Source organism: Grampus griseus (assembly GCF_964374135.1).
Source record: "Grampus griseus genome assembly, chromosome: 14".
Classification (NCBI taxonomy): domain Eukaryota; kingdom Metazoa; phylum Chordata; class Mammalia; order Artiodactyla; family Delphinidae; genus Grampus; species Grampus griseus.
The window spans coordinates 9,744,853-9,767,700 of NC_139008.1; the positions used below are offsets into that span (position 1 = coordinate 9,744,853).

The 22,848-nt window shown below is 54.7% G+C and overlaps 1 protein-coding gene across 1 annotated transcript in view; it reads left to right on the top strand.

The window, feature by feature from the left end:
- The window catches only part of CLIP2 (CAP-Gly domain containing linker protein 2), a gene marked incomplete at its 5' end in the record, with an annotated part of 57,209 nt that extends 36,532 nt beyond the window's left edge, over nt 1-20,677 (top strand). Inside the window, 9 exons of the mRNA XM_082671525.1 lie at nt 1,673-1,777; nt 3,434-4,369; nt 6,628-6,685; nt 9,498-9,581; nt 10,551-10,707; nt 12,297-12,456; nt 14,163-14,354; nt 14,642-14,704; nt 18,633-20,677. Coding sequence (XP_082527651.1) covers nt 1,673-1,777; nt 3,434-4,369; nt 6,628-6,685; nt 9,498-9,581; nt 10,551-10,707; nt 12,297-12,456; nt 14,163-14,354; nt 14,642-14,704; nt 18,633-18,644 — 1,767 coding nt within the window. The 3' untranslated portion in view covers nt 18,645-20,677. The remainder of the gene's footprint in view (nt 1-1,672; nt 1,778-3,433; nt 4,370-6,627; nt 6,686-9,497; nt 9,582-10,550; nt 10,708-12,296; nt 12,457-14,162; nt 14,355-14,641; nt 14,705-18,632) is intronic.
- Between the last annotated feature and the right edge of the window lie 2,171 nt (nt 20,678-22,848).

Consider the following 22,848-nt stretch of genomic DNA (forward strand, 5'->3'; position numbering starts at 1 on the left):
TTTAGGCCTCCTGCTGCCTCAAGTTGCTGGATGATTCTGAGCCTGAGGTGTTCCCCTGGAGTGGCCGCTGTGAGATAGGGAGATAACCGAGATACCCCGTGTGTGTGTGTGCGAGGGGGCAGGGCTTGGGTTCTAAAGTTGGCACGTGAGACAGAAATTACATCCTCCCAGGTCGTCCATCTCACCTAAAATCTAGGCTTCAGGGGCTCTCCCCCCGCCCCAAGCTCCTATGGGTTCTCCTGTGCCCCCATAGACCAGGAGGCGGGGAGTTCTGAAAGTGAGAGTGAAGGGTCCTTTTGGAGGGGCTACCAAATGAAGTTGCCCATGAACTTGTGAAGCTGGAGGCTTTTCTTGCCCTCGGGGCCACAGGTATGGTGTTTGTGATCAGGCTCTGTGTAAGTGCGGGTCCCGGGCAGGGTCGCTGTGCCTGTCATCAGAGGAGAAGGAGCAAGGTGACACGGCCCCTGCAAGGCTGGGGTTGAGGCACCATCTTCAGCCTGTAATTTTCTGGAAGAGACTGAGCAGGGCTGTATTTTAGCACTGGGGCATGCTGCCCTCTTGGGGGGAGAGCGAGAAGAGGCATTTGTTCCTTTAGGAGAACTCACAGGAATACGATCACGGGCCAGAGGACATAAAGGTCTCTGTAGCTCTTGGTGAACTGCACGAGTATTTCTGGGACGGTACTGTGAGTCTGCACCGTCACCATTACCCTTGCCCGTGTCGGGCGTATTCTTGGTTTTCACACAACAGGCTACGGTGCTAAGCCCTGCCTCTCCTGAACTGCCGCTCAGATTTGCTCTCACCTCGTCTCTCCTTGGTGATGATGGGATGCGCGGGAGGATGCAGACAGAGCACCCTGGCTTCTCCCTATGGAGAGCTTGGTGTCCAGACCCCTCTGGATGCCCTGGGCCTTCAGCCTTCTGCTGCCCTCGCAGATCTCTTAGGGGAAATGCAAATGCCAGCCTGGATGCCCGGAGAATGTCGGGCTTTGTCAGTGTGTGAAGCGGGTGTTGTGAGGCAGGGACAAAAGTGCTCTTGTGCTTTCGGGAGGCCGGGCGTCCTCGGCAGGGCCTGGGGAGTGGGCAGTGCTGGGGCCGGGTTTGGGGCAGGGCGGTGGGAGGCCTAGTCCAGCCTCCGCTAAGGAGGCCTGGCCGGGAGAATCCTGACCGTATGGGTATATTTGAAAACCTCCCGTTCAGTCGGTTCTTTGACCTTTAAGACAGGCCTGGGGGCCAGGAATCCTGGGGTCATTTACGGGGGCTTCCTGTGTGCAGGAGTCTGTGCCTAAAATGAGAAACAGCCCTAGGCTTCCTGATGGGGCGGGGGGAGTAGGCTTTGGCTCCTGCCCCGGAGCTGCAAGGGGAAGGGCCACCTGGGGGTGACAGAAGGGATCCAGGTGCCCGTTGTTGCCCCTTCCAGGGGCCGGCTTGGGCAGGGTTACTGCAGTCTGTGCTCTGCCCTTAAACACACCCAGCGGGGACACAGTGAGGGGCGGGCAGCAGGCCCACCCCGCCCCGCCTCCCCAGACCTCCTCTCTTTCCTTCACCTGCTCTCCTGCCTTGTGCACAGAAGATGACCTGCCTCTCTCTCTCTTTTTCTCTCTTCCTCCGGCTTCCTGTCCCTGTGCCCCTCTCTCCTGTCCCCACCTCGCCACCCGCCCCGGGTGGACCAGACCCAGACGCAGCTGGAGCACGCGCGCATTGGCGAGCTGGAGAAACACCTGCTACTGGAGAAGGCGCAGGCCGAGCGGCTGCTCCGAGAATTAGCCGACAACAGGGTAACCGCCGCCACCTCCTGCCACCAGCGCCTTCGCCTGCTGACGCCCCTTCAGCTGCCCTGTTTTTATTATTTTCTCTCTCTCTGGCCGCTCTCCTCACTTTTTTTTTTTTCTTTCCTTTTGCGCCCCTTCTAGGGAGGTTTAGGAACGTGCTTCTATGCTCCGTGGCCATGTGGTGCTTGTTGAGAGGAGGGGGTCTTGGTTCTCTGGGACTTTGCTCCCCAGCTCGTGGACCCACTGGCTGGGAGCGTTCTGTGCGAGCCTCCCCCCGCCCCCCCACCACTGCATTGCCATGACCGTGCTTTGTCATCTTCAGAAATCGGGGGCTCTTGGGAACATTCTGCCCCTTCTGTGGCCAACCTATCCATGCCTCCCTTCTCCCCAGGCTGGGGAAGGCAGAGGTTGGGAGACTGTGGGTCCTTTAACTGTGGATTCTTTAGCCTGGAGGGTCTTAAATAGAATGCCGTGAGGGGCCAACCTGAAGGACCTGGGGCAGTGGTGGGCCTTCGAGGGAGTGGGGTGTTCCCAGGGCATGAGACTCGGTGTCAGCCCCAGGGTGGGAGTGGTTCCTGGGCCAGGGAGAGCTCTGCGTGGGAGTGAAGTCCCCCCTGATTCCCAGGGCATGGGTCTGAGTCCAGTCTCCAGACCCTGCGAGCCCCTCCACGCCCATCATGCGTGCCCCGGGGGCTGGGCCCCCAGGCAGGCACACATCCAAACAGCTGGTCAGCCCAGCGGGCAGCCCAGCTGCAGTTCCCCCGGCCGTGGAGTTAAGCAGCCGCAGAGCAGAGCTTGGGGAAAACCACCGAACACAGGCTGTGGGTGTGGGGTGGGCGACCGTTGGCTTCCGCAGGTCGGCCTCAGTACACGAGTGAGCACGTGTGTGCCCGTGAGCATCTGGAGACACACACGGGTCCCTGTCCACACACTGGCCTTTGCCAGGTGACTGCGTGTGCAGTACACATGCATGGACACGGAGTCTGCTTGAAGAAACGGACCCAGTCACGGTTGACAGGCTGGAGTCCTCCACACCAAGGCATCTTCCTCTAGGGTTCAACCTGATTAGAAAAACAAAAGCAGGTTTATTGAAGTAAAGGTCACCTTCAGAAACAAATTTCTTAAGCTTGTAAAAGATTTAAAACTTTCAAATATATTGCACCCAAACCTGTGATCACTGACACGGTCGAAGTAGGTTTCTGGCGGGCGGAGCCTCTGATCTCAGAGTTTTCCATCAGAAGGAGGGTCTGGGAGCATTCTTTTTTTTTTTTTTCTTCTGCGTTAAACATTAAACCGGACCCTTCTTTGGCCACCCCCTCCAAAAGGCCTCTGTGAATCAGCTCGTTCCGGCTGGAACTTTTCTAGAGCAGGATAGTACGGAATTCCCTCTGTTGTGTCTGCCCTTTAAAAATAACATGAACTTGAAGAAAGCCATAACCTCAAATAGATGGTTTCCTTTCGCCACCGATTTTTCCCAAACCGCCTAGAGCAGCGGGGACCAGGGAGTCCCCGAGTCACTGGGACACAAGCTGGGGAAGCCTCCCTGGGAGCTGCGGTGGGCAGGGCGGCGCTCAGGTGGAGTGGGGCATCCTTCCCTTCTCACGGCCTTCCCCCGTGCCCTCCAGCCGGCCCGCTGACCCCGGTCTCCCTCTCTCCCGGTAGCTGACCACGGTGGCCGAGAAGTCACGGGTGCTGCAGCTGGAGGAGGAGCTGAGCCTGCGGCGCGGGGAGATCCAGGAGCTGCAGCAGTGCCTGCTACACTCCGGCCCGCCACCCGCCGACCACCCCGAGGCCGCCGAGACCCTGCGGCTGCGGGAGCGGCTGCTGTCCGCCAGCCAGGAGCACCAGAGGGAGAGTGGCCTGTTGAGGGACAAGTACGAGAAGGCGCTGAGGGCCTACCAGGCGGAGGTGGAGAAGCTGCGGGCGGCCAACGAGAAGTATGCGCAGGAGGTGGTGGACCTCAAGGCCAAGGTCCAGCAGGCCACCAGCGAGAACATGGGGCTCATGGACAACTGGAAGTCCAAGCTGGACTCGCTGGCCTTGGACCACCAGAAGTCCCTGGAGGACCTCAAGGCCACCCTGAACTCGAGCCCGGGTGCCCAGCAGAAGGAGATCGGGGAGCTGAAGGCCGTGATGGAGGGCATCAAGATGGAGCACCAGCTGGAGCTGGGCAACTTGCGGGCCAAGCACGACATTGAGACGGCCATGCACGTGAAGGAGAAAGAGGGCCTGCGGCAGAAGCTGCAAGAGGCCCAGGAGGAGCTGGCCGGGCTGCAACAGCACTGGCGGGCCCAGCTGGAGGTGCAGGCCAGCCAGCACCGGCTGGAGCTGCAGGAGGCCCAGGACCGGTGCCGCGACGCCGAGCTGCGGGGGCGCGAGCTGGAGAAGCTGGACGTGGAGTACCGGGGCCAGGCGCAGGCCATTGCGTTCCTCAAGGAGCAGATCTCCCTGGCCGAGAAGAAGATGCTAGACTATGAGCTGCTGCAGCGCTCGGAGGCCCAGAGCAAGCAGGAGGCCGACAGGCTGCGGGAGAAGCTTCTGGTCACTGAAAACAGACTCCAGGCTGTCGAGTCCCTGTGTTCGACCCAGCACACCAACGTAGGCGGCCACCCCTCCTGCCTGGCTGTGCGGGGACCACGGACGGCAGCGGTCCGGGCTCGAGGGCCTGGCTGGGGAGGGTCTAGGCGTCTACTGACTGTTTATTTCCAGTCCAGGGAAGCGTCCTCGTTGCCCCCAGGAGCACGCCGTGCGAGGTCGGAGGGCACCTGGCTCAGAGGAGGAGGTCCTTCCATTAGAAGGGCAGCAGGCCCGGGTGACTGTGGGGCCCCAAGGCGGTCTGAGCTGACCTGGCTGGGTCCCCACGGGCCAGGCCTGGAGAGATGTGTATCTAGGCACAGGGAACAGCCTTCTTCCCAGTCCCCAGACACGTCCTCCTGTGCAGGCTCCTGGGCCTCCCCAAGGCACCAGTACCAGATGCTCTGGCACTGGGCTGGCAGACATGTGGAGGGCAAACCCTGCCCATCTCCGAGGCGAGCACCGACCTGGGGGACCCGAGGGCGGCCCCCTACCTGCTGGTCCTGATGAGACTGAGCAAACAGTTCAGCAGCCGCTTTCCCAAGAGTGGGCTGGTCCCTGGAGCGGGACCCTGGAGAGGCTGCTGCCATTGGAATCAGCTTTGCTCCAAATCTAGAAGTCCCAGCTGAGCATGCTGGGGATGCCAAGACCCCGGGTAGCCTGGGCGTGTGCTCCAGCAGGGGCAGGAAGGGCCTTATGAGTGGCTCTGGGCAGCACACCGGGTGCAGGCCCTATGATGCCCTGTCTCACCTGGACTCCTTCAAGGTCCATATAGGCTTCGTTTCACAGATGAGCAAACTGAGATTCCGAGGCAGAGTACCTTTCCCAGGTTTTCTTGTCCATCAGTGGCAGAGCTTGTGTCCAGCCCCACTGCCTAAGGGCCAGCAGAGGGTGCCCGGGATGACAAAGTCAAATCTTACATGATAGGACAGCTAGCAGCAAGATCGTTGCCTTTTTATTAGCCTTGGGGGTTCCTGAGCTTCTGGTTCCCTTTGTACACTTAAACCAGCATTTAACAATTGAGCCACAAGTATTCAGGAGTTCCACGTACAGGAGGTGCCTTTTTTGTAAAAGGAGCTCTGCCCGTGTCACACCTTGAGGTCCCACTGCACCGGCCTTTCTGCCCCCTTCTCCCAGGGAGGGACCAGCAAGTGCTCTCCCAGGATGCTGGGCAGAGAGAAAAGGAAGATCCTCAGGTTAGCTGTGTACGCATGACCTGATTGGCTGCTCAGGCAAGGAGGGTCAGGCCTGGGACCCCAGGACCTGGACTCCTTAGCAGGGGAGGTTTGGGGCTGCTGTGGTTCCACAGGACGGCCTGCTGCCCCTCAGTCACAGACCTCAAGCCAAGGAGTGGGTGGTGATCTCAGGAATGCCCATCTCTTGATTTCCACACACGTGGGGACTTGGTCTGGACCCACATGCCTCCCAGATTCAAAGGTTCAAGTCCAGGGACAACTCAGTTTTTGGGTCTCGTGTAGTAAGTATAGGAATTTGGAAAAATTTTAGTGTGTGCCTCATTTTCCCTGCAGTGTGTGTAAATAAAGATCTAGGAAGCTTAGTTAATCGCAACAAACTGAGATTAAAGCAGGGCTTGGGATGTATGAGCAGAAGTATGAGGGGCAGGTGGATGGAGGTGACTGCCTGCTCAGCTCTGTGCTGCCCGGGTTTGCAGTGTCGAATCGCAAACTGCAGGCTCGGGGGACAGCCAGCTTGGGCAGGAGTCCAGAAACTTCCACCGAAAGGCAGCAAGGAGCGTGCTGATGTTTGCCACGCAGATTTTTTTTTTCCCTTGGTTGATCTTTTCTTCTTTGGCTTCCGGATTTATTTTTTTTTAAAGATGTGTTAGAAAAGAAGTAGCATTTCTTGAAGTCCCTCCGGGAGCCGACCCCGGTGCGTGCCCTGCACACGCTGCCCCATGGCGGTCCATTCTTGCTTTATGGATGGGAACCAAGGCCGGGAGTCTTGCCTCTGGATGATGGTGGAGACAGAGTCCCAGGACCAATCTCTGTAGGCATCCCAGGGAAGCAGACATCTGTTTAATATAATAGGCGTTTGCACGAAGGAAAGGTTAGGAGGTGATCACGTGGAAGCTACGTAAACAGCCTTCCGGGGCCCTGGGAGCAGAGGGGGTCCTCTTGTCAGGGAAGCTAGCCCAAGGACGTCTGTGCCCCCTGCTTCTTCGAGCCCCTGAAAGTCTCCTTGAATTGGGGAGAGGTGGGCTGGCTGGGGCTGAGGGCCGAGAGGGGGAGGCGAGTGTCCCCCTTACCAGGCTCTCCTTTCAGATGATTGAGTCCAACGACATTTCAGGGGAGAAGATGAGGATGAAGGAGACTGTGGAGGGTGAGTGGCCGCTGGGCCGGATGAGATGCGGGGCTATGGGGAAAGGCTGGGCGGTCCCGCCTCTGAGCTGGGTCCCGCTTTGCTTTGCATCATCTGCCGATTGGTGAGAGCACTACTGCGTGCACCAGCCACTCACCCACGAGGGGAGGAGGGCGGAGGCTCAGTTTATTGAGAACCTGATTGTATGTTTGGTTTCGTTATTTTTAAAATAGGTATAAACTTCAGATTGGTCACAGGGCATATGGTGAAGCATCCTCTATCCCCTACCTAGTTCCCTCCGTAAAGGCACAACGTTGGCCAACTCATGTCTCTCTTCCAGAGATGTTTATGCACATACAAGCACAGACACAGATGGTGCCACACTTCCCACACTATTCGGGCCCCTTACTCTTTTTTTTGGCCACGCCGTGCGGTTTGCGGGATCTCAGTTCCCTGACCAGGGATTGAACCCGGGCCACGGCAGTGAAAGTGTGGAGTCCTAACCACTAGCCCACGAGGGAACTCCTTCGGGCCCCTTCCTTCTTTTTGCCCATTTAGTATCGTATCTTGGAGACTGCTCCCCGTCTCCACATTCCTTTGTACGGCGTAGAGTATTCCATCGTGTGGAGCTACCATCGTGTACTTCGCTGATGGATCACGGGTTGTTTCCAGTTTTCGTCCGTTACAAACCCTGCTGCAGGAAATTACCTTGCCCTCCATCAGGCTCAACCCGGGCCATCAGCAGTGAAAGCGCAGAGTCCTAACCACTGGACTGCCAGGGAATTCCCAAGGCTCAACTCATTTTTTTTTTTTTTTTTGTGGTTACGCGGGCCTCTCCCTGTTGTGGCCTCTCCCGTTGCGGAGCACAGGCTCCAGACACGCAGGCTCAGCGGCCATGGCTCATGGGCCCAGCTGCTCCGTGGCATGTGGGATCTTCCCGGACCGGGGCACGAACCCGTGTCCCCTGCATCGGCAGGCGGACTGTCAACCACTGTGCCACCAGGGAAGCGCTCAACCCATTTTAACTCCCACCGGCTCTGGTTGAAAGTATGTTTCCCCACGAGCTTCACCAACAAAATATTTCATCAAACTCTGTGATCTTTGCCTATCTCAGCTGTAAAAGATGTTACCCGCTGTAGCTTCAACTTGCCTTTCCCTTACTGTGAGTGACACTCTATTGCCATTTCTCCTTACATCCTTTGCCCATTTTTTTCCCTGTTGGGTTATTGATCTTTTTGTTGATTTTTAGAAACTACTTATATATGACTTTGCAAACATTTTCGCCCCGTTTGTGGTTTGTCTTTTGACTCTTCTTTGGGTGGTGGTTGCCGTGCAGATTTTTAAACATAGGTCTTTTCTTTTTGGGATCCTGGGTTTATTATTTTTAAAATGTATTCCGTGGTTTCCTCTAGTACCTTTTAAGTTCCATTTTCTATGTTTAAATCTCTGATCCATCTAGAATTCTCTCTTCTATAAGGTGTGAGGTAAGGATCCATTTTATTTTTTTTCCCAAGAGTACCCACTTATGCCAGTACCATTTTTGAAAACCTCATCTCCTGCCTCCACTGATTTGAATTAACCATATTTACCATCTTTAAATTCCATCGGGTAATTGGCTCTATTTCTAGACTTTCGATTCCTTTCCAATGACTTGTCTGTCTCTTCATGTGCCATTTCTACAGTGTTTTGAAGCTTTGTTTATATTTCAGTTACTGGCAGGGCTAGTCTTCCTGTTCTGCTTTTCCAAAATTCTCTCAGCCATTCTTTTTTTTTTTTTTTAATCGAGACAAAATTAACGTAAAATAAAATTAACCATTTTGAAGCAAACAATTCAGGGGCGTTAATACATTCACAATGTTGTGCAACCACCTCCTCTATCTAGTTCCCAAACATTTTCATCACTCCAAAAGGAAGCCGCATGTACATTATCAGTCACTGTCTATTTTCTCCTCGCTGCAGCTGCTGACAACTGCTAATCTGCTTTCTGTCTCTGTGGATTTGCCCATTCTTGATGTTTCATATAGATAGAACCATACAATATGTGGCCTTTTATGTCTGGTTTATTTCACTAGGCATAATATATTCAAGATTCATCTGTGCTATAGCACATGTCTGTTTCATTCCTGTTTATAGCTGAGTCATGTTGGCATCGTACGCATCACCACATTTTGCTTATCCATTCACCTGTCGCTGGGCATTTGGGTTGCTTCCACCTTTTGGCTATTGTGAATAGTGCTGCATGCGCAGGTACTTGTTGAGTACCTGTTTTCAGCTCTTTGGGGTATATACTTAGGAGCAGAATTGTTAAGTCATATAGTAATTGTGTGTTTAACTCTCTGAAGAAGTTTTTTGCCAGACTCTCTTGGCTAGCCTTGCTTATTTTTTCCAAGCGATTTTAGAATCAGTTTATCTAGTTCCACAAAAATTACAATCTTGATGGTGTTTTTATTGGTATCATGTCAAATTTATAAATTGACTTACAGAAAGTTAATACCTTTCTAGCACTTTCCGTGAATCTTTTTCATGACTGTTCTGAGGCTGTCCAGTATTGAACGCACATGGCCAAGTGACCTGGGCACCATTACTATCCCCATTCTTCACTTGAGGAAGCTGAGACCCTTGAGAGTTAAGTTGCCCAAGACCACACAGTATTGGTGCCTCTTCTTCAGGGTGGGTTACCCAGAGGGACCACTGGAATGAGGAAGAACTTGGACTCTTGAGGCCAAGTGTGGCCCCATTTTAGGGTTTTGATGGAAGGGGCACCCCCTCACCCACTGGACCGCAGTGTCGGCCTTGGAGTATTGATGGCCCCTCATCTCTCCCTTCACCCCAGGCCTGCAGGACAAGCTGAACAAGAGGGACAAAGAGGTGACAGCCTTAACATCCCAGACCGAGACGCTCAGGGCCCAAGTAAGTGGTAAGTCTCCCTCCTTCAAGGCAGATGCGGGGAGCTTTCTTTGGGCCGTGTGCCAGTCCAGCAGGGGGTGGGTGGTACTGCGTCAGGGTGCCCTCCCCCACTCTGCCTTGAGGAGAAGGCGGCCTGGCCCAGTTCCCATGCACTGGGCTTCCACCTGGACAGCAGTGAATGGGGAGCAGTAGCCCACACTCGGTCCATAATATAATTGGGGGCCCCAGCCAGCTTCTCTCCTCAGAGCCAGGTCTGTGTTCTCTGTGTTCTGAAATTGCATCACTAGTTATCACTTTCTGGGCTTGAAGACCCTTGGGTTTCAGTCTCTCTACCTTTTGATACAGTATTTGTGCACCAGCCCCTAGAAGAAATACCAGGATTTCAGAATCAGGCAGAAGGTCTTCGGCCACAGCAGAAAGCAAGGCACAGGGAGAATGAGGCCAGAGGGGAGACTAGGGAGAGACGGGGGGGGGGGGGGTCTGGAATTTGTGACCTGGTGACAAACTGGCCCTGCTTCTTGTCCGCCAGAATGCCATTGGTGGTGTCCATGAGACGGCCCCCATCCTGGGAAATGGTTCCCACCCCCACTCCTATCCAGTTCCCATCACGTTCACGTGGCATAATTGGTCCCGACAAAGGTCAGTTGACCTCAGATTCCTCCGGGGCCAAGGTGAAGTTTTAGCTTTTCCTTGTCCAGGCAACAGTGTACGTACCCGGGCCCTGTCTCGGGAAGGGTGGACTGCTTTCCTGACACCAGAGGGCCCAGCTACTGTGTGGGAGCTTTGGTCTGCTTTTCGTAGTAGCTCTTCTCGGCCCCTCGCTGCCTGGCCCTACAGGACGAGAGAGGCCCACTCAGTGAAGTGTGTCCCTGTGACCCCTGGGAAACCTGCTCCCTGCCCGGGCCTTGGCCCCCAGGTGGGATAGATTCCCACGGTGATCCCAGCGCTCTCCCTCCTTACCCTGCCGGCTGGCCCTTAGCACTGGAGAGCAAGTGCAGGTCGGGAGAGAAGAAGGTGGACGCCCTCCAGAAGGAGAAGCGGCGCTTGGAGGTGGAGCTGGAGGCCGTGTCCCGGAAGACCCATGATGCCTCGGGCCAGCTGGTTCTCATCAGCCAGGAGCTGCTCAGGAAGGAGCGGTGAGTCAGCCGTGGGCTGTGTGTTCAGACCTGCCTGACCCTCACTCCACCCAGTTAATATTAGCCAGTCTTCTCCCGAGGCGGGGCAGGGATAGACCCGGTGGACAGATGGCTGGCATCACCGATGATCACCATACTGTGCACTGCTAAGCTCCGATGAAGCATCAGAATCCTTCTTAACACAGTTCTCCAAGCAGAGCTTATAGGAAAGCTTAGTGGTTCCCAAGCATCCTGGGCCCAGGGACACCTTGAAACTCTTAAAAATTATTGAGGATTCCCACCACCTCTTCCTTGAAGCTCTTCTTGGTTGATGTAGGCCACTGTGAGCTCCTCCATGCTTCTGTGGTACTTAGGATGGGAGTGGGAGATCAGCAGATTAAACAAGTAGAGATTTATTTTCCTCACATAACAAGAAATCTGGAGGTAGCTGTAGCTGGCATTTGGTTCAGTGGCTCAAGATATCAGTGCCAACACCTTTGTTCTCTTGGGTTCTGCTAGACTCTCCCTCGTGGTTGCAAGGTGGCTGCTGAAGCTCCAGCCATCAGGAGCCATCATTCCTAGCAGGAAGAAGGAGGAAAGGGAAAGGGTCAGTGCCAGCAGACTTCCATTTTGTTCTCAACTACCCATGGCCACCTAGAGAGGGAGTTTTCCCCTCCTCTATAGTAGATGCAAGCAAGGGAAAGAGCTTAGAAGGTGTGTGTCCTTTTCTCCCGTGCTGTGCCCATGGAAAACATTGCTACTTGATCACTGCACTCTTTTTCTGCAAAGCCCAGAATCATTCTCACCACAGTACTCCAGGTAGCTACTGCCAGTTGATTAAGTTGACATAGGAAATAAAACTTATTTGACATCAGGCATTTAAAATGTCTTGCCACGTGAGCTAGCTCTCTTGGATAAATGTTTTTTTAATTTAACTTTATTATTATTTTTTAATTTGAGATAACATTGATTTATAACATTATATAAGTTTCATATGTACATTATATTTCTACTTCTCTATTATTTAGTTTTTAATTAAACAAATACTATATTCTCTTTTTAAAATTTATTTTATGGAAGTATAGTTGATTTACAGTGTTGTGTTAGTTTCTGCTGTACAGCAAAGTGATTCAGTTATACATGCATATACATTCTTTTTCATATTCTTTTCCATTATGGTTTATCACAGGATATTGAATATAGTTCCCTGTGCTCTACAGTAGGACCTTGTTGTTTATCTATTCTCTATATAATAGTTTGCATCTGCTAATCCCAAACTTCCAAATATTCTCTTTTTTAAAAAAAACTTCAAAATCATCCTAAGAAAGGCTAAGTCCTCTTGACCGTACCATCCCCGAATCCTGGCCCCTCTCGGGTTGTGGTTGGACGGTTTCGGGCCTTGTATTTCCTCTCTGGCCCCTCTCGGGTTGTGGTTGGACGGTTTCGGGCCTTGTATTTCCTCTCTGGCCCCTCCTGGCACAGGTGCTGTCTTAGTAGCCAGCGTCCCCCTTCAGGGTGGCCAGTCTCCAGGCACTTGGCAAATTGCGGAGCACGGGAGAGGAGGGGCCCATCTGAGTGCAGGTGTTCTGTGCGCCCCCCGCCCCCTCCAGGAGCCTGAACGAACTGCGTGTGTTGCTTCTGGAGGCCAATCGCCACTCCCCAGGGCCTGAGAGGGACCTGAGCCGCGAGGTCCACAAGGCCGAGTGGCGGATCAAGGAGCAGAAACTCAAGGATGACATCCGGGGTCTGCGGGAACAGCTGACCGGGCTGGTACGTGGGGAAGGGGGCGGCCTCGGGATGGCAGACACCAGGGAGGGGCTGGGGCTATCTGCTGTCAGCCATGGAGACTGGTGACCTCCTGGAGCCACCCCAGGGATAGCCAAGTCACAGGGAGCGTTCAAAATCCCCTAGAACCACAGGCAGGGTCAGCGAGGTACCTGGTGAAGGGCCGTGGGCGGCCCCTTTTGTAGATATTGTGGTTGGCTGTGTGTCCGTCTGGGTGATGCAGTGCAGAGGAAGACTTCCTAAGAATCTCACCAGTCCAGAGGTGGGATGGGCTACCGGCAGATGGTGAGCTCACTATCCAGAGAAGTAATCAACCAGAAACCAGCTCCTTGTTCAGGGTCCAACAGTGGCGATTCATGCATCCACCTCAGGAAGGAGAGGGGAACAGGGGCCTGACTGAGCAGAGTCTCCAGAGGTGGGGGTGCGGTAGGCGAGGGATGCTGGTAGCACAGGACGGAACCATCCCACTCCATCCCCCTGTGGTCAACCTTCAGGACGAGCCTGTGGCCGGTTCCTGGGCCTGGTCAACTCCAGAACGTTGACAAGATAGGGTCTGGGAGGACAGGATTGCTGTCAGGGGAAGCTGCTCCAAAGCCCCTCGCTGCCCTCCCACCCAGCCACACAGGCTCAGCCACGCTGGAGGAGATGGAAGGAGAAGAGGGTCCTGCAGCCATGGAAGCAGCCCTGGGCCTACAGGGTTAAGGGAGAAGGGTATCAATCTGGCTGCACCCAACTGTGTGTGTGGGGACCACCGGGCCCAGCCGCCCTGTGGCCTTTCAGTCCTGGCAGGTCTGGCCAGCAGGGGGTTGGTTACACGTGGTCCTCGTGGTGCTGTGAGCGTGGACGTAACTCAGAAGCCAAGGCCCCGAGGCTGGTGTGGATTTGGGAGCTCTGATTCCAAGGCTTTCCCAGGGCCGCGCGGAGGGGGCAGAGCCACGCTGACTGTCTCCGTGGGCCACAAGCTGGTCAAATTTACACGTGACTGGCTGCCCCTTACCCTAGGAGAGCCTCTCCCATGTCCCCCTGCACTGTCCTCAGTGCCACGGAGCTGCCCCCCTGGGAGAACTACACACGGGCTTCGTGGTTAGAAAACCTCCGGAACGAGGAAGGTTTGGGTGGAGGGGGAGGTTTGGGTAGAGGGTCAGAGCAGAGCAGAAGGACCCTGGAAGCACCGGCCCAGGGAGGGCAGTGCAGGGAAGCTTCGTGTGGGAGTGAGGAGGCTGGTCTGCCCACAAGGCAGGTGCATCTCCAGGTACCACGGTGGGCGGGGTCAGCTGCAGAGCACTTGGAAGGGAGGGGAAGCCATGTCCTGTTGGGGCAGGGGAGGGTTCTGAGGAGAGGTTCGGGGATGAGGCTGTAGGTCTAGAGGTGAAGAGGAGGGACCCACATAAACAGTGTGGAGGGAGGCGGGGGGGGTGCAAGAAGGAAAGAGGGGGAGGAGGGGTCCTGGGTTTGGGGCCTGAAGAATGTGGAGCATCTGACAGACCCTGGGAATTCAGGGCGGGGGCCAAGGAAGATGCTTCAGAGAGGACCCTTAGGTGAGGGAGGGAGGCCTGAGGGGCATCTTGGTGATTCTCAGGCCTGACCCAGAGATGAGGCGGGACACATGAGTTTCCGGCCTAAAGGAGAGACCACCCTCCTGCAACACGTACACGCATGCACACGCTCTTCCTCTCTCCTACTGCTTCCAGGACAAAGAGAAGTCCCTGTCGGATCAGAGGCGCTACTCCCTCATTGAGCCGTCCTCGTGCTCGTCACCGGAGCTCCTGCGGCTGCAGCACCAGCTGATGAGCACAGAGGATGCCCTGCGGGACGCGCTGGACCAGGCTCAGCAGGTGGAGAGGCTCATGGAGGCGATGAGGGGCTGCCCCGAAAAGTCCCAGGTGAGCTGGGTCTCAGCCAGGTCCTGAGGGGAGAGACTCCGCCCTGCGCCCCGGGAGTCCCAGCCCAAGGGGTACATGGCTTTATCCCGAGGAGCTCAGACTAAGGGTGGAGATGCCCTGAGAGCCTGTGTTTCCTGGGGTGTGTCTTGGGACCCCTATTCTGATGGGTTCTGCTCAGAGTTTGGATCCTGAGATGGTCCTGTTGGGAAAACCTCGCCATCTAGTGGACAAGCCAGGAAACGCTGCCTGGTGAACCTTGCTCAGCATCTTGCCCTCGACTCTTACAGGCCACCGGCAATTCCGGTTCTGCAAACGGCATCCATCAGCAAGACAAGGCCCACAAACAAGAGGTAAGGGGCACCCTGGCCCCGGGGAGATACTCTGCCACTCCCACGGCCCTCCTGTGCAGGCCGACCTCTCTGGAAAAAAACTTTGAAAAGCCACCAAAAATACACAGATACATCGTGCAAGCGGCTTTAGGGTCGCTCACAGAATGTAGTCAAACTTGATTCAATTACCATCCTGCTCTTTTAACCTTGTTTCTCTTTCAAAAAAAAAAAAAAAAGAAAACCTTTTATTATAAAGTAATACATGCCTACTGGGCAACTTTTGGGGAAAAAAATTAAAAATATATAAAGAAGAAAATACTGGGAATTCCCTGGCAGTCCAGTGGTTAGGACTCCGTGCTTTCACTGCCATGGGCCTGGGTTTAATCCCTGCTTGGGGAACTGAGATCCCACAAGACACGCAGCGAAGCCAAAAAAAAAATTACTTACCAGTAGCCCTTCTACCCAGAGATGACCAAGGTTAGCATTTTTAAGTGATATCCTTCCTGAACTTTGCTAAGCATGTACACGTGTGTATGTGTATGGGTGTACAGTCAATCCTCACTATTCCGTATGTGCAGACTTACCTACTTGGTAACATTTATTTGTAACCCTAAAATCAATACTCATAGCACTTTCCTGGTCATTCGTGGACACCTGTGCAGAGTGGAGAAAAAATTTAATCACCGGACATGCATGTTCCCAGCTGAGCTCATACAAAACACCGTGCTGCCTTCTTGTTTAGCTCATTCTGCAAACAAGTGTCCTTTTCACGGTCTATTTAGTGACATGTTTTTCACATTTTCATGCTTTTTTTCTTGGTGATTTCCGCCGTTTAAAATGGTCCCCAAGTGTCTTGCTGAAGAGCTGTCTAGTGTTCCTAAGTGCGAGAAGGCTGCAATGTGCCTTCCAGAAAGTACTTTAGAGAAGCTTCATTCAGGCATGAGTTACGGCGCTGCTGTCCTTGAGTTCATTATTAATGAGTCAACAATATATATTCAGTGAGGTGTCTTTAAACAGAAGCACACATGAAACATGGTTACATATTGATCAATCAACGAAAATGTCAGACCAGAGGTTTGCAGGAACTTTGTATTTCCACTGGGAGCAATGGTTCAGTATTTGCTGATTCCGCATCTGTGTGATTCTGTAGAACAGAACTCCTGCAAATAATTGTTATATGTATATGTATGTGTCTGCAGATGTGTGTGCACATTAACTTTTAAAAAAAACTTTATTGAAGTATGGTTGACACTTAGACATTAACTTTTTATTTGGAAATAATTTCAAGCTGACAAAAAAGTGGCAAGAATAAAATTAGCACCTAGAGCATCAGCTCTCCTTTTCCCCAACATAACATGTTGTTAATCTTTTGCCCCATTTGCTTTATCTTTTGTTCTCTATGTGTAGATGTGTGTGTTATATGCATGGAGTATTCTTCTGAACCATTTGAGTATAATTGCATGAGTCATGGTCCTTAATACTTCAGTCCGTATTCCTGAGAAAAAGGGCATGATTTTACATAAACACAGTACAATTCACAATCTCAGCGACTTCCCTGGTGGCGCAGTGGTTAAGACTCCACGCTCCCAATGCAGGGGGCCTGGGTTTGATCTCTGGCCAGGGAACTAGATCCCACATGCCTGCCACAACTAAGAGTTTGCATGCCACAACTAAGGAGCTGGTGAGCCGCAACTAAGGAGCCTGCCTGCCACAACGAAGGAGTCCATGTGCCACAACTAAGGAGCCCACCTGCCGCAACTAAAAGGAGCCCACGTGCCACAACTAAGGAGCTGAGAGCTACAACTAAGGAGCCCGCCTGCCACAACTAAGACCCTGCGCAACCAAATAAATAAATATTTTTTAAAAATTAAAAAAAAAAAAATCTCAGCAAATGTAATGCTGATACGAGATTTATATCCAGTCACCCTCCATACCCAATTTCTTCACTTGACCCGGGAGTGCCTTCAAAGCTCTTTCGCCCTCAGTACAGGATCCAGTCTAAGGTTGAGTCAGCTCATTGCATTTACTTGTTATGTCTCTTGTTTACTTGTTTAGTCTGCTTGAATCTAGAACATTTCCTCAGCTTCACTTTGATTTTTATGACATTGATATTTATTTATTTATTTATTTATTTATTGGCTGCGTTGGGTCTTCGTTGCTGCACGCAAGCCTTCTCTAGTTGCAGTGAGCGGGGGCTACTCTTTGTTGCGGTGCACGGGCTTCTCACTGCGGTGGCTTCTCTTGTTGCGGAGCACGGGCTCTAGGTGCACAGGCTCAGTAGTTGTGGCTCGCGGGCTCTAGAGCGCAGCGTCAGTAGTTGTGGTGCACAGGCTTAGTTGCTCTGCAGCATGTGGGATCTTCCCAGACCAGGGCTCAAACCCGTGTCCCCTGCATTGACAGGCGGAATCTTAACCACTGCGCCACCAGGGAAGTCCCGACATTGACGTTTTTGAAATACCGTCCTCCCTCCTTTTTTAATAGAAGATTCCTCCTTTGGGGTTTGTCCCATGGCTCCTGCTGCTCAGAGCCAGGTTCTACAACTGAGGCTGGAATACACAGTCAGTGCCACGTTCTCCTCCGGGCATCACGACTGCGGTGTGTGATGTCCATCTGCCCTTCATTCCTGAGTGAATCTTGATCACCTGGTCAAGGTGTTGTCTGACTCCTCCGCTGTGTAGTTGCTGGTTATTTCCTAACGAGCATTCGGTGGAGACCCTGGAAGACCTTGTGAATCCTCTGTTCCTCACCCAGATGTCCCCTGGATTCGTCATCCATTCATGAATCTTGCCTGAGCCGGTCTTTACTGTGATGGTTGCAAAGTAACATATAAATTACTACACTGTATTGTATTATTATTATTTTTTTGGACACGCCGCGCAGCTTGTGGGATCTTAGTTCCTCCACCAGGGATCAAACCTGGGCCCCCTGCAGAGGAAGCGTGGAGTCCTAACAACTGGACCGCCAGGGAATTCCCTAAATTATTTTAATGGAGTAGGTAGTGTGCTCTATATTCTATTTCACCTCTTGTTTTTTTACTGAATATTTTCTCTCTTCCTTAAGCAGTCTTCGTAAAGTCTATGTTTTATAAAATTGTGGGTGGAAAATTTGTTTCCTAAAACTTCATGGACCTGACTCCCTTGCTGGGAATGTCTTTGCTGTGTTGTGTTTTAAGAGGGTGCCTGGTGGCCTCCACCCCACAGTTAGCCACTGGCATTCACCCACAGTGTTAGAGAGCCCACCTGGGGCCCAGGTGCTAGCCCGATTAGGCTCTGTCCCTGGCTCGCTGCGTGACCTTTGGGCCAGTGAGGCTGGAGCACAGGAAGGAAGGCTTAGTCCTTCCAGCTTGGCCAGTGGGACCACGGCCGCAGGCGCTCACGTAGAGACAGGAGAACCTTGGCCACAGCATCTGCCGAGGGCCTGGCCCTGTGAGTGAGAAGCAGAGAGAGAGATGGGCGCGGGGAGGAGGGGACCCTGCGCAGGACCTGAGAGCAGGGTGGAGGCACGGAGCTGTAGTGGGACGTGGTGGGGTTGTGTCTGCAGAGGAGCTGCCTGTACCAGGCACCCTGGGAGTTGATGTCCAGACCTTGTGCGGCTTTGTCCTGCAAGGCACACGGGGGTCATCCTGGTTTACAGACGCGAAAACTGAGGCTTGGGGTCTCAGCACCAGTTTTCCTTTCCTCGGATCCAGCCTCCGTGCAGGCCCTCAGAGCTGTCTGTAAAACCCACCTGCTCTCGCCTCTTCCCCTCAATTCTCATAAACTGCTCCCACCCGGCCTCCTGTCTCACCAGACACACAGCGAAGAGACTGCTCCTGCCTCAGGGCCTTTGCACATGCTATTCCCTTTACCTGGCCCAGGTGGGTCTCCTCCCCCAGCCCCACCCCACCCCCTCTGCCGCTTGTCCCTGTGCCCACTGAGACACTTGCTGACCAAGCCCATTCTCTCTCCAGGACAAGCACTGACCCTGAGGGACACTGTGGAGCTGCCCGGTCCACACCAGAGCCCCTCCAGCCTGCCCCAGCGGCGCCACCTCCAGGCAGGGGCCAGGACTGTCGCTTTGGAGAAGAGAACAGTGTAACAATAACGTACCCACCACCGCGGACAATCCCCTACCCCGACCCCCCTGCCGGACCAGGAGGCTTCCTCAAGCGCGACCTTCCACAGAAGGCGGTACAGCCCCGGCCTGGCCCCCGGGACCTTGAGCCTGGACGCCCTGGACACCCCGGCGGTTTCTGGAGTTGGTTTGGGGAGGCCGAGGTGATCCGGCCAGGCCCCCTGCCCAGAAGGAGCTGCCCTGAGGACCATCGTGGCCCTCTGGGCACATCCCTGCCCTCCCTTTCTTCCCGTTCTCCTGGGTCCCTCTCAGACCCCAGAGCCGTTGTTCCGGGAAGGGGCCAGAGGAGGGCTCCAGCTTCTCCTTCCTTAGGAGCCAGTGGGGGACCCCCTTTTCTGCAGCTGCTTCCAGGCCAAGGCAGTCCCCAGGGCTTCTTGTCCCCGCATACTGAGCCTCTTTCATGCAGTGGTACAAGCTCCCTTCAGCCCGTCTGCCCAGTGAGGCCCCAGGTTCAAAGTGCTTGGGGGGCAAGGCCCTTCGATCCCACCCTGACCCCAACGCACACACGGCTCCGAGCTGCTGGCCGGAGGGTGGTCACCAAGGCCGGGAGCCACGGTATTAGGAAAGTCTGGAAGCCCCTCTCCTTCCTGCACCCCCTACCCCCAGTGACCTGGCTTGGAGCTGGGGCAGGGCGGCCCCAGGGGGGCCCAGGACTAGGGCTCTGGGTATGTTTTGATTGGTCAGTAATATGCTGTCCCCTGGGTTGACTTGATGTTCCGAAACCGGGCCTGCCACCTGCAGACTCACCCACGCAGACCCCGACATATACACCCACTGACCCTTGGCACACACACACTCAGAGGGGTCATGCGTGCACACGTGCCATGTAGGTGGGACTTTTGCAGTCAGCCACACTCAGACCATGTGGACGCTCACCCTCGGGTTCCAGGCCCAAGCCCCAGGCCTGGCAGGGCCGTGACCACACACATTGCAAATGCTCCTGCGACCTCACCGTGCACATACACAGCCAGGTGCACGTGGGTGAGCCTTCAGGGGGGCGTGGCCACACATGCACAGGAACACATGACCCAACAGCCCCCTTTCGGTGGTACAAGGCATCTGCCTTGGGCTTTCTAAGCCCTGTCTTCTGTAGCCAAGAAAAGAGCCCAAGGATGATTGGGACAAGAAAAATCTCCCTGCCTCCCCCGCTTCCTCTCAAGCCCTGCCAAGTTACTCCAGCCTCATGCGTGGTGGGAAAAGACAGCGTCTGCCCAAAGCCCCCACTCTTAGAGCTGGAGGGCCCATGGGTGACTGCCTTGTACCCTGCAGCGTCTCTGTGGAGGGCCTGCCCCTCCTCCCGCAGCTCAGGGAGAGTGCTCACAGGGGCCTCTCCCACTAGGGGCTAGAGGGGGGGATCTGATGGCCCATCACGGTGTTCCTGAATTGCACCAGGACAGGTATGCAGTTGGTGCCCTGGGAGCAGCCCAGGTAGCCTCTGAGTGCTCCTGGGTACAGGTGGGTGGTGTTCACGTCCCTGCCCCAAAGCAGCCCATCCTGGGGATGGCCAGTTAGTCCCATCGGCCCCCTCCCCTCTCCCCGTTGGCTTTCGGTAGCTCTTGCATGCGGTTTTATTAACAACGGTCTAGGAGCAATGCTGTAGTGGCTTAACCCAGAGTCAAATTCTACTCTTTCCTGCAGTCAGGCAGCCGCCCTGCCCACTGGAGATTAGTCTACTAACAGCCAAAAGCCCACACCGGGAGGGGCTGAGCCCCCGGGGCGGGCTGGCGGGTGGCAAGTGCTTTCCCTGTGAGCATCTGCGCCTGCCCAGTGTGCGCTCAGCCACGCCCCCTCCCCAGGTCCTCCCGCACCCTTCCCTTCCCCAAAGTGGAATTGTTGAAGTGTGGCGAGTCCGTGCTCGAGACAATAAAGCTTGTGACTGAGGTCCAGGACCCCTGCAGTTTCTGCTTCTCTCTGTGGGTTCCCTGGGCTCCCCCATCCTCTCTCAGCTCACTGGCACCCTGGTGCCAGGAGTGTGTCTCGATCCTGTTCCTGGTGGACTGCCAGCTAATTCTTACTCAGGTGTGAATGGCTGACAAGAGCCTCAGAGGGCCTGGTGTGGCTGCCATGTCCAAGGAGAGGGAGCTCAGCAAGAACAGGCAGAGAACCAGAGATGGGGGGCAGCAGCGGAGGCCAGGCAAGGTTGCCAGAGAGGTCTGGGGGGTTGGATTTGAATCTGTTGGAGGTATAAGTGGGCCCACAAGGAACAATTGAAAATACAAAATAGTATGTACAAAATAGTGATGGATCAGCTAACACAAGTTTGATGCGTTTGGGGAGAACACTTAAGACTTCAGTGAGCTAATCCTGTCTCCTGCAGCAAGATGTCTATGGATCAGATGGTCAAAGTTTTGCAAGCTTTATGGTCATTTTGCAGGCTGTGCAGTTGAGGGTCCTCCCCCCCGCCCCCATGGAGACCGAACAAGGCTCTCGAGGTTAACAGCTGAACGTACCCAGATTTGTGCTCCTTCTCAGGCACTGTATCAGCAGAGTCCTGGAGGAAGCAGTGGGGCCATGCGAGGGGGAATGAGAGTTTAAGGAGGGGCTGTGTGCACAGGTGTGGACAGGGCAAAGGAAACCTATGAGGGTCTCTACTACCCCCCACCCCCCGCCGCTCTTGCCAGCCCCTCCCATTGGCTGAACACAAGCAGAAGCCAAGGCAGGGGAGCCTATTGGAGGCCGTAGAGGTCAGCTCCTGGGGCACAGCCAGGATGGAGGGGGGGTGCACAGTGGGTCTGGAGGTGGGGACCGATGGAGAGCAGTCAACACAGTGTCCATCCGGGGCAGATCTCGGATAGATTGAAACAGCAGCCAATTCTTAGGTTTCTGCCGCCTCCGATATAAATGGTCTCTCTCTTTCCAGAACTCATCAGCCCAGTATTCTGAAAGTCAGAGAGCTTCTGCGAAGATCCTTTCCTCTGAGACTTACCAAGCACCGCTGTGACTTATTGGGGTTTTTTTTTCCATTTCACCCAAGGCACCGTGTTAGCCCAGTCACCCACCTGGCGATGATGCTAAGTGGGTCACCCTCCCCGAGGTAAAGCCCAGTCACCCAGCTGGCGATGATGCTAAGTGGGTCACCCTCCCCGAGGTAAAGCGTTTCCGGGACCAGTTTAACCTTCGGTGGGAACTCCACGCTGGGGGCTCGTGGTCGGAAAAGAGAGAGACCCCCCACCCGCTCATGGCTCCCAGGCCAGCAGTTGACGTAACCCTGTGTTAGCTGCGGTGAAGAAGAGGTTGCTGGGGGCGGGGGCGGGGAGGAAGGAAGTGTGGGCAGGCAGGGACTGTCAAGGGGAGGGCGAGGGGCCTGGTGTCTCTGGCCCTTACAGGGACTGAGGGTGCATGTGACCTGAGGCCAGATGGAGAAGGAGGGCTTGAATCTCATGGAAGGAGCTTCCTGAGTCCTTATCTGTCCGGGGCTTGGCATCCAGCAGGTGCGGGATGAAAGGAGGACACCTGAAGGAGAGTGAGGGGGCCGTCCGCCAGGGGTGAAGTGGTGACGACAGCCTGCCACAGAGTCCTGCTCACAGGGGCTCAAAGCCTGGGGGGCGGGAAGCCCAGGGGTGGGGACTCAGGGAGGTATGTGCAAAGTCAAAGACCTGGAGGGCGGCCTTGAGCCCTTCAGAGCTGTACCCCTTGGGGGGGTATCTCTGACAGCAACACCCTGGGAAGAGCTCAGGCACTGGACGTCCTTGGGGTCCAGCCCAGCCCGCCACCCTCTGGCTGTGGGCCAGGCCCATTTCTCCGCTTCCCTGAGCCTCAGTTTCTTCATCTGTAAAATGGAGAAAATGAAACTGATCTTGTGCACCGTGGGGTCTAAATGAGACCGTGAGAAGCCCTTCGCTTATGGGCTACACCTGCTGGTTCCCTTCACTTTCCCAGCCTAGAAGGGAAGTTGTCCTTTCTTCATCTGTAGGCCTCTGGGAGCCCTCACCCCCAGCTTGGTGGGCCCCTGGGCAGTCCAGTTTAGAGGCAGCAAGCTTGCTCCCCCCAGAGCCGGGTCTGGGGTAGGGGTGGCAGGGGGCGGGAGCCTGCCAGTCCGGGCAGAGGGTGTC